This window comes from Halyomorpha halys, unplaced genomic scaffold, assembly GCF_000696795.3.
Source record: "Halyomorpha halys isolate HHAL.00 unplaced genomic scaffold, Hhal_1.1 Scaffold2253.1, whole genome shotgun sequence".
Classification (NCBI taxonomy): domain Eukaryota; kingdom Metazoa; phylum Arthropoda; class Insecta; order Hemiptera; family Pentatomidae; genus Halyomorpha; species Halyomorpha halys.
In genome coordinates, this window is record NW_027110801.1 from 10,484 (window position 1) to 20,816 (window position 10,333).

At 27.1% G+C, this 10,333-nt stretch overlaps 1 protein-coding gene across 9 annotated transcripts in view; it reads right to left on the reverse strand.

Moving 5' to 3' along the window:
• Window positions 1–9,859, reverse strand: part of LOC106691329 (muscle LIM protein 1) — a 16,313-nt gene extending 6,454 nt beyond the window's left edge. For 3 of the 9 annotated variants that reach the window (XM_014437061.2, XM_014437069.2, XM_014437060.2), the window contains exons 1-4: window positions 9,707–9,859; window positions 6,141–6,268; window positions 4,614–4,779; window positions 1,880–1,997 (exon numbers count right to left, since the gene is read on the reverse strand). In XM_014437061.2, coding sequence (XP_014292547.1) covers window positions 1,880–1,997; window positions 4,614–4,779; window positions 6,141–6,255 — 399 coding nt within the window. In that variant the 5' untranslated portion in view covers window positions 6,256–6,268; window positions 9,707–9,859. Of the gene's footprint in view, window positions 1–576; window positions 674–1,879; window positions 1,998–3,958; window positions 4,201–4,613; window positions 4,780–6,140; window positions 6,269–9,706 lie in introns of those variants that run through there. The other 6 variants (XR_001344767.2, XR_001344768.3, XM_014437062.2 and 3 more) reach the window with 5 other exon arrangements.
• Between the last annotated feature and the right edge of the window lie 474 nt (window positions 9,860–10,333).

Sequence of the window (10,333 nt, forward strand, 5' to 3'; positions counted from 1 at the left end):
ATATTTCAGAAGTGGCCAGCTGAAGGTAAAGAAAATGGGGTTGTGCATATTTAAAAAAATTCTGAAAATTGGTATTTTTATTCATTTATTTATACAATTAAATACCAATGTTTTTAGTATTTAGGTTTCATACAAATATTTTGTTAGTAGCAATTCCTCTCTTTTCATGTACATCTATTGTTATGTGGCTATAAAAAATGAAATAGTATTTGAAAATAAACAAATTATCTCCTATTGAATTAAAAAACATAGTTTTTAATAACTGGGTCATTCTGTAGGCTGTAGATAGAATTGATATTGAGATTTGATAAGATCACATTCGAAGTCTTTGTTAAATAAATGGTTATGAGCATATAATACTTTTTAAGAACTTAACTTAAAAATTTATCATAAAAACATTAATGGAAAGGGAAGGTTTATTTTTATGCTTATAAGACATAAACTTCAAAATATAACGAGCTAACTTAAATTCATGCTTCATAGTCAAAGGTGTTTCATACAAAGAGAAACAATGAAGTCAAATGCAGAAGATCGTCATGCCATGTAAATTATAAAGTTAACGAAATTGGAACTTACATCGACAATAAACTTCCCTATCAGGTCCATCACAATGTTCCAAAGAGTCTAGTGTGCGTTTACATCTAACACAGTAGAAACAGCTCCTGTGCCAACCCTATGTCATAGTCAGTGAAAATATTCCTTAACCAGTAGATTTTCATAATTTTATTTTCATCGTTTATTAATTTTAATCGCTAATCAAGATAAAATTGCATTTGCAACAGCAAAATTTACCAATTGTTATTAATATTACTTTAAAACAAACAATTTCTCATTGAAAAACTTTTTTATGTATTTTGATAACAGATTGAAAATATTTAACATAAGCCCCCTGTTCTCTCTCTATATAAGCTTACTAGTTTGAATTATAATTATAATTATGTTAATAGAATAATGAAGCATCTTATGCTAGAAAAAGTCAGAAACATAAATTAGTATACTATAAGATAACAAAAATGAATAGCCCTTATTGTCTTAGTTATATGCCACCATAATTTCATTTTATAATAAGCCTAATAAGATTAAAAATACATAGTAAAGAACAGAAGCAAAAAATAAAATAAAAGAAAAGTGTGATTGCAGTTCCCTACAGTTCTTGCTAAATTCAGTAACTTTCAGAACATATTATATGATGTGGAAACCATCTATAATAATCAAATCCTGAGTAACCCCTGGTCAAAATATTAGAAGTAATAATTTTAAATTTTTAAGTAAAAAACTCATACTAATAGAGCATTAAATGCTTTTCATTAAAATCTGAAAACTAAACGACATATTTTCAATGTAGTTGGTCCATTTCCGTGGCTACAGGTATATTTTAACTAACCGAATTTTGAATATTTAAAAAAAAAAGTCCTTTATTAATACCAGCATTTCATTAATAGTGTTTATGAATCTGAGGTTCAAAAGAATCCATATTTTTAAAATTTGTGATTTTATTTGATGTAACCAATAATTTTATCTTTACTACAGTTCCAAAAATAATTTAAAATTTTTGGGGAATCATGAATTAACTAGTAGGACAACACATACTGAAAATGGCAACTAAAAGTTAATAAATGTACATATTTTACCTCTTGAATTCACTATGATACATATAGTCATAATTTTTTTTCTACATTTGATGTTAATTAATAATTAAAATTTAACCATTTGTATGTGCTACCGATCTAAATTATCAATGTGGAAAAATACAAGTTTTAGATTATTATAAATAGTTTAAGGTTTTACTTTTGATAGATCAATTAATTTTAAAAAAATACATTAAATACATTAATTAAAAATATATTTATTATGAAAAATCAAATAATACAATACTCACCCTTCCTCTAGCTAACATCTGTTCAGCTGCATAAACATAACCACCACACCTTGGGCAGCCTTCTCCTTCCGGAGCTTTAGCAATTGCTCGAACAGGCATAGCTCCTCTAGATCCTCCCCTAACCCATTCATATTATTGAAATAAAATCATTTAGTGTTTATAAAAAAATAAATAATTGTAAAAATTAATATTGTGTGTTAAGTGTCATTTGTATTAAAATTTTATTTAAAGAAATAAAGACTTGAAAAAAAATAAAAAAAGATAGCTTCTATGAAATTAATTTTTAATTATAAGTAATAACTTGAAGTAGACAATTTTCTTTCTTTATTTTTTTTTCTTTTAATAATAGCATCAACATTTTTTATAATTAGATACAAAATAAAAAAAATAAATAATGTTATAAGCAAATTGAAAAGAATGAAAAAAGTGTTAATTTATATTAATGAATTAATTTATAAAATGTAAAGTGATATTAGTTTTGTGTAGTTTAATAAGAATTTTGAATTTTTACACACCAATTCAAACACTTATAATTTAAGCATAAGTATCCAGCGTTGATTAATTGCAGAAAGCTGCAAAATAATTTTAAGTACATTAAGTAAGTAGAATAAAACAAAATTAAGCCACTCAATGAAATTCAGTGAATAATTTTGTAACCAGCAAGTGTTATATTTTAAAATTTAATAATAATTGTTTCACTGAATATTTTAAGTGAGGGCATTTTCCTTACCTTAGTAAGCAATTAGAACAAATATAAATTTTTAGCATTAGTTGACTGGTATATAAAATTAACCCCCACTTTTAATTTAAAAAACAAATGTAAGTTTCTAATTGTTAACATTTGCAGACGACCACATAATTCAGGAAATGTGTCAGGAGTGAAATAATAACAATCATCAAATCAATCTTTATGTTACTAATACATTTTCACTGTAAGATATTCTTTTATATGTTAATGAAGAGAAGGGATAATAACTACAGAGAGTATGGAACAGTAAATATTTTATAGTATTTGTTGTGATGAATTTTATTATTGATTTTTTTTTTTTTTTTATAATTTTTATTCAAGGTGAAATATTAGAAAAGTTAATTTATTAGAGTGTTAGAACAGTTAGCATGGACGGTTAATTTACAAATTATATTATATTAAGCAAATAAAACATTAAAAATATATATATATATTCCTATGTAAGCCTTAGCCATGCAGCCACTGATATTCAAATGATTCTCACCATGATGAGTTATCCCTGCTTTGTTTTCAGGTGAGTCAATAGTTTTTGGCGATGGTTCCAAGAAGGGACAGGAATTTTAAGAGGTGGAATATAAAGTTTTTCATGACATTACAATAAGAAATTTTCAATATAAAATAACAATTTATATTTGTATTAGGCTTAAACCAAAAGCTTATGCATAAGGGGTGATTAATAATATAGTTAATTTAATTAGATCTAGTCTTGAATGGGTATTGTAATTATCTAGAATTCCTCAAATTCATTTAGCAATTCATAATTTGGAAATTTTTGTATATAGGCCACAAGTACATCTTACAAATAATTTATTGATAACTTTGTCAGAGTACTTTATGTATGTGAATGTGATTTTCTTGTAAATTATTAAATCTATAATTAATTGTATTAACATGAATATGTTTTGATGAATCTACATGTGTAATTTCATGGAAAAATGCTAATTTTGTGAAGACATAAAAGCAATATTTTACACGGTGGTTCTCATAACACATTGGAAATTACAGGCTGGATGTATTAAATATTTTGTAACAGATAAAATAACTTAAATATGTGTTTTGAGAACCTTATGCATTAAGCTTTGGTAAGCGAACAAGCAATATTTGAAGCGATTCTTTTTGTGTAGACTTCACGATTTGTTAATCATTATGTTGTTACAAAGAAAATACATTCGTTATGACACACATATTTATATATATACTGATTTATGTGTATTTTCACCATCTTAATGAAGAGTTATTATTTTTTGCAAAAGTAATAGTTTACGTTAGTAATACTGACTATGCAGTATTTCATGAACTTGGAATGTTTTGCTCTGCAAAAATAAAAATCATTGTAATTTTTATAAACTTTTATTCAGATATTTTACATAACAATTTTGATTACCCCAATTTAAGTTTAAAAAAACAAAACAAAATGATACATTTAAATACATAAGACGTTTTATGAAAAAATATATATATAAATTTATATATGTGAACTAGAAAAATATAAGATTATAATTCTCTTCTTAAAAATTATAGAAAATGTGGGGTGTAGGGAAGTGCGATCCGTTGGCATCCTGGAGTTTAGTGACTGGGAACAAAAAGGGAAAAAGGTGTCATGCATTGATCATTACTTAGTAACTTCACAGCACTTTCCTAACACTTCATTAGGAAAATCTTGTGATTAGAAATAGGGGAAAATAATAAATAAAAAGAAAGAAATGTAAATCATTTCAACTATTTTTTTTTTAATGCACATGTAATTTTTAAATATTTTTATCATTTAATGAATTAAAATTGGGATCCTAATGGTATTATAAGGAAAATGCCCTTTCCTAGAAGTCATTAAATGGACTGCTTACTACAATGTGTTTAAATGGAAATTTTCAAACTCTATTTTAAATAAATTTCCTTAAATATTTATGGTAAATATATGCAAAAATATATATCAGTTGTGTGTTTGTGGGTGTATTATACAAGTAATAAAATGTATTTGGTACTTACGCCTCAGCATTGCCAAATTGTTCTCCTTTGTCCATGCTGAGACATCCTGCACCTCCACCAAACCCATAGCCCTTAGGTCCGTATTTCCTTCCGTGGCACACCTTGCAGTACAGTTCACCTTCATGCTCTGCACAGTTGGTGGAGTCCAAGAATTTCCCGCACATGCCTTTGGAAATGAATTTTAAATCACAACTCAGGAATGAGTTAAGTTATGTTTATGCTAATGTTCCATAGGATTAAGCATTACTTACAGGAATATCTGTAGCAGTTACAAAATGTAAAACAAATAAAAATTGTTGAAAAAAAAGTTTAGAATATTGATGTATTGGTCGCCGAGCGCGTTTTGGTAAGGTTACTACAGCCGTGTGGGTTCGATTCCCAATTCTCGCTAGATCAAACAATATTTATCACGTGATAGTCTAACTAACTGTTGTTAGAAAAAGTTGTAAAACTCTTAATAACCGTTTGGAATTGTCAAAAAGAATCAAGAGCCCACTTGCTTTACAAGTTCTCTTGCCAATACTAACACCATTAACAGCAGAAAAAATGTCAATTGTGAAGTATTCCATTTACCATGATGATTCTTGAAGTAATTTCAGTTCGAAGTAATAAGAAATCAAATTTTAAAAACAAACCAACGGGTATATCAATTTTTTATACATCTTATGTGCATTAAAGTCTTCGATAAAAAATATTATAATTCGTTATTATGGCTCACCGTCAGGAAGAGGTGCAAGGGGAGGGCAAAATTTGTAGGGTTCAAGCTTCCGAGGGCTAGATAAGAATTTACTAAAATATGAATATATATATTTATATATATAGTCAACAAGTTTTTTGAACAAACATATGCAAATGAAAAAACTATTTTAATCTATAATAAATAGCATAACGTACTTTTATTATAATCTGACAATATTGAAACTTAAAATATGAATGTTTTTAATGGTTTTAATTTATTAAATTAAGTTTTAAAAGAAAGTGTTTTCTATTCACTCTAGGTTAGCATGAAACTATCGCATAGAAGAAAGCAAGAAGAGTTATGTAAATAAAAAATAATTTAACCTCTACTACTTATATCATGAAAATTTTACTTAATTAATCATTATTGAACTATACGCTCATTATAAAGTAATTTTGTAAAAATATTGTGTTGAATTTTATTCAGAACAATTAACTCTTGTTATTATTATGGAATAGTAAGTTTTTTTTTAATAATACCTTAATTCATATATTAAAGAAAATTAATTCCCCGTATGATTATCTTACCCCAGGCAAGGGCCCTGTTGTTCAATAAATTTTTACAAATAGGGATTAAACAATCAATGTAACGATTATTTATACATATATTCTGTAACAAGCTTATCTCTTATTCGTGTACCAATATAAATAGAAGTAAGAAATGACTTTTGAAATGAAATAATCGCTGATTGGCTCAAAATAATTATACGATAAATTATTCTATAATAGTTGTCCACATGAATAATTCTTTAGAGATTTTATTAATGCAGTAATTTTTTCATTACTCACCACACTTGAAGCACATTTTGTGCCACTTCAGACCGCCGGCTACTCGCTCTTCTGCGGCATAGACGGATTTGCCACATTTTGGGCATTTAGGGTTCTCTGCTGGCTTGAAAGGCATTTTCGCTGATTATCTGAAACAAAGTGAGATTTGAAGTTTGTAGTTGTAAATATTTTGTTAGTGAGTCTTTCTGTATGAAGGAGTATTTAATAAATAATTTAGTTTTATTCAGTAATTGGAGCATTGAAACTTGGTCTTAAACCTAAGTTCTAAACTACAAGGATATTTAAAAAGTTTTATTTTTTAATTAATTATTGTGATTACAATAAAGAATAAAGAATTATTGGAAAGATAGATGGTTAATAATCCAAGAATATTGAATAATTATTACTATGCAGGAGTGGGAGAAAGGCAGGAGGAGTGGCCAATCGCTGAGAAGATGCCAAGAAGGATCCAAGCCAAATTTGGACCTGGCAAAGAGGGAGGGGCTCTCAGGTGACCAAGGACCAAAATACGTCCATCTTCCCCTCCCCCCTCCAACCCCCACCCCACCATCTCATTTCTTCGGGCATCTGCCACAATTATTCAAATATTAATAATTTAAAAAAAACAAACAGAGATCTATTCCTATCACACTCGACACTTTAAACCGTAATTAACTTTAGCGAAAAAAAAATTGTTACGGAAATATGAAGGACTGATATATTACCTAAAAAAAATTGATTATCATTTGTTGTTTTATTCCTATATCGTATAGCTCAACTTACAAATATTAAAAAATTACTGATATATTGCCTAAAAAAATTTGATTATCATTTGTTGTTTTATTCCTATATCGTATAGCTCAACTTACAAATATTAAAAAATTAAAGTAAAGATTATTTCTATAAAAAATTAATCGGAGAGGTACCAACGAGTAGTTTTGTATTATTTCATATTCATATATACTTTTTTCTTTTCTTTTTTTTTTCTATGCGTAAAATAATATAATATAAAAAAAAAACTTTTGTAATTGTAAAAAACTGACTTTTTATAACTTAAAGACCAAATGAATAATAATCAAATCAGCCAATTTTCGTTTTGTAAAAAACCGAAATATTTAACCAAGCATATAAATCATAGATAAAATTCTTGTTAACGGTTGATATAACTACTGAGAAGATTTAAAAAGCCTTCATTAGAATCTGCACAAGATGGGACGGGAGAGTTTAGAAAAATTTCGAGCGAGATTTTATTTATAGGTTCAGTAAAATATATTAATTTATGTTTTTTTTTAAACTTGATTTAAAATGAGTTAATGTTATGATGATATTATTATATTTATTTCGAAATACATTAACTAAAATATTGTTGTTGAATTCTATTGGGAAAGGGATGAAAGAAGGCGCAGGGAAATGAAGCCTGCCTCCCCCTGTCAAAAATCCCAGTTACGACACCGTCCTTCATAAACTACTCTAACAATTTTATTTAAAAACTTTAAAAATATATTCAATTGCTTTGTGGGTATTTTTTGGATGTAAAAAGTTTAGCAGCCAAATGATAATTCTTGAATACAAGAAGAACTTAATTTAATTTATATTACCTATGATATTTGACTTCAAATCTAAAATTTTTGTACAAAGCTTGGGATGTTAAAGAACACGAACTACTAAAGGAAAATGACAGGGATATGAAAATAGTATATGTAATATGTATTTTTATGTTATTACTATATTTTAAAGTTTTAGTGTGTTATAATATTTTATATTTTATACCTTTAACGATACATATTTAATGTTTTTTTTGCTATTTTAAGTTTACTCAAGGCTTTGCAACAGAGCTTGGTACATCGATTTTGAATTTCATAAATAAGTTGTTTTGGATTTTATTTTTTTTAGGAATAAACTAAAAAAAAACAAAACAAATTCATGACATTTTTAATTTTGTATATAATCTTAGTTCAGAAAAAAAACTCTTAAAATAGGAGAAAAAAGTAATCAATATATTTTTGTATAAATATATGATATTAATTGTTTGATGAACTAGAAAAAAACTAATTTATACGAGATATTTTTAAAAGGCTGTTGATAATACAATTTCCTAATGTTTATGGGAATCAAACATTTTTTGTTGTATTTTTAGCTTTGTTTATATTGTATTGTATACAAAGCATAAAGTTGGGATTTTATTTATGTATTGACAATGGCCGACATCAAACGACAAATGGAAATTCTGCTTGCTGCACATTTTCACAAGTATTTTAAGACTTGCATTTACATCTTATCTTAAAGAACTTTTAAAAAACGAAGTTGATACAAGCGAGACGTTTTCACCCGTTTTCTTATAGTAAAAACTACATAATACTTGTAATTAGTTTAAAATAAAATTTAATCTAAAAAATGCGCCAGATTTGAAATAAAATAAAAATTTGCTAATTTTTCTGATTTTTAAATAGGCTAAATTGCGCACAAATTAAATATATGATTTTTATTAATTTAAAAATGGTTTATAATTTAATATTCACATTACCACGTTTAAGAGAGCTGATATACTTGAAAAGACTGATGTGTTCACGATTTGGTAGGATTTACATCTTTTCACTCCGGTCAATCCTCTGAACAATATAATAAGTAATGCAATATTTACGTCATTTTACAATATATTTAATTTTGTCTAAAGCGTACGTGTGAAACCACAAATAATTTAGTATAATTATAAAATATTAACTTATAATTTACAAAAATACGACTAAGGGTTTTAGATTATTTAAATAATCATTTGTATGTTAATTTTTTATTAGAAATAAAAGCATTTTCTTGTTAAAATTACAAAGGAACAATTAGTGATATATTTTTTGAATTTAGTATATTAGATCGTTGAAATTATCAAAGTTAAAAAGGATTTGAAAATTATCAAGTTAACAAGAATATTAATGTGAAAAATCGAAATTTATTAATTATTACTGGTTCACGGATAAGGAAGTTAATAAAGGTTATTAACTATTTTCAATGTTATTATAAAACTAGAAGGTTTAGAAGAATAAAATGTCCTCAGTATTGTATATGGAAAATATTTTCAGGTTTTAGAAAATATCGTGGATGCTAAATTTTATACACACGTTAAGTTTTGATTTATTATAGAGGAAAAATAAATTAAAAATTAAAAAATATTCATAAATAAAAAAACTTATACATTATCACTCATTATATATTCTCTTATAATTATGTACGGATTAAAGTATATTTCAATTTAAAATTAGTGTAGATATAAAATATTAATGGAATAATTAACCATTAAAAATTCAACGGAATAATTAAAATGTTGATTTCAAAAGCTGGTACAACCACTCATAATTATTAAGCTATAGTTGAACCAAGCTTCCATTTGTTCAATATTTCAATTTAAAAAAAAAAAAATATCCAATATCTTTACTTATGAGGTATATTTATTTTGCTACTATCATTTTTTCCTTTTTTAATGTAGTTAATAGCAAAATTATTGAATTTAAAATACTGAAAAGTGAAATGAATGGAATAATTTAAAAAAAAAAATTGTGTTTATTGGTAGATGTTTCTATGATTCTTAGGCTTACCTTCTGTCGAAAGAATTCGTTGCAGCCGACGGGTACACCTCACCACTATTACTTTACTACTGGCCCTCTCCAAGCCCGCAGCTCTTGTAAATAAGGTTCTCCCCTCCAACTCTTCTGCTCGCCTATGAATAGCCTCTAACCCACCCCCACCCTCTCTGATTCACACCCTTTCCATTTATTATTTCTTTATTTTTACACTCCGTCTCATCTTTACGTAAATTCAATCACATTGCATATCTTGGCCTAATTAACTATTTGCCTTATGTCCCCTAAAAAAAGAGTGAGCTTACGGAGGTTTGATGAAAAAAAAAAAAGGAATGGCTTAACGGGTGGTGGGGATGCCTTTCGACCTTTCACAGGTTAGCGTCGGATCACACAAGTCGGAGTTACTGACTTCGCGTCACCGGCTTGTACTTTGTCAATTCTTTCTTATTTCGCTTTGATCACTGCTAGTCTTTGTGAATCTAGTATGTAGCAATAGGTATGTCAGGATTAAGAAGCGGACATAAAAAAAATAAAATATGGAATAGAAATGGATTGGTTGACTTAACATCATTCCAAACATTTTAACACGAAAGTATCTTTCATTGAACTCAGAAAAGTAGGCGCTCTGCAGATCGAGTATTT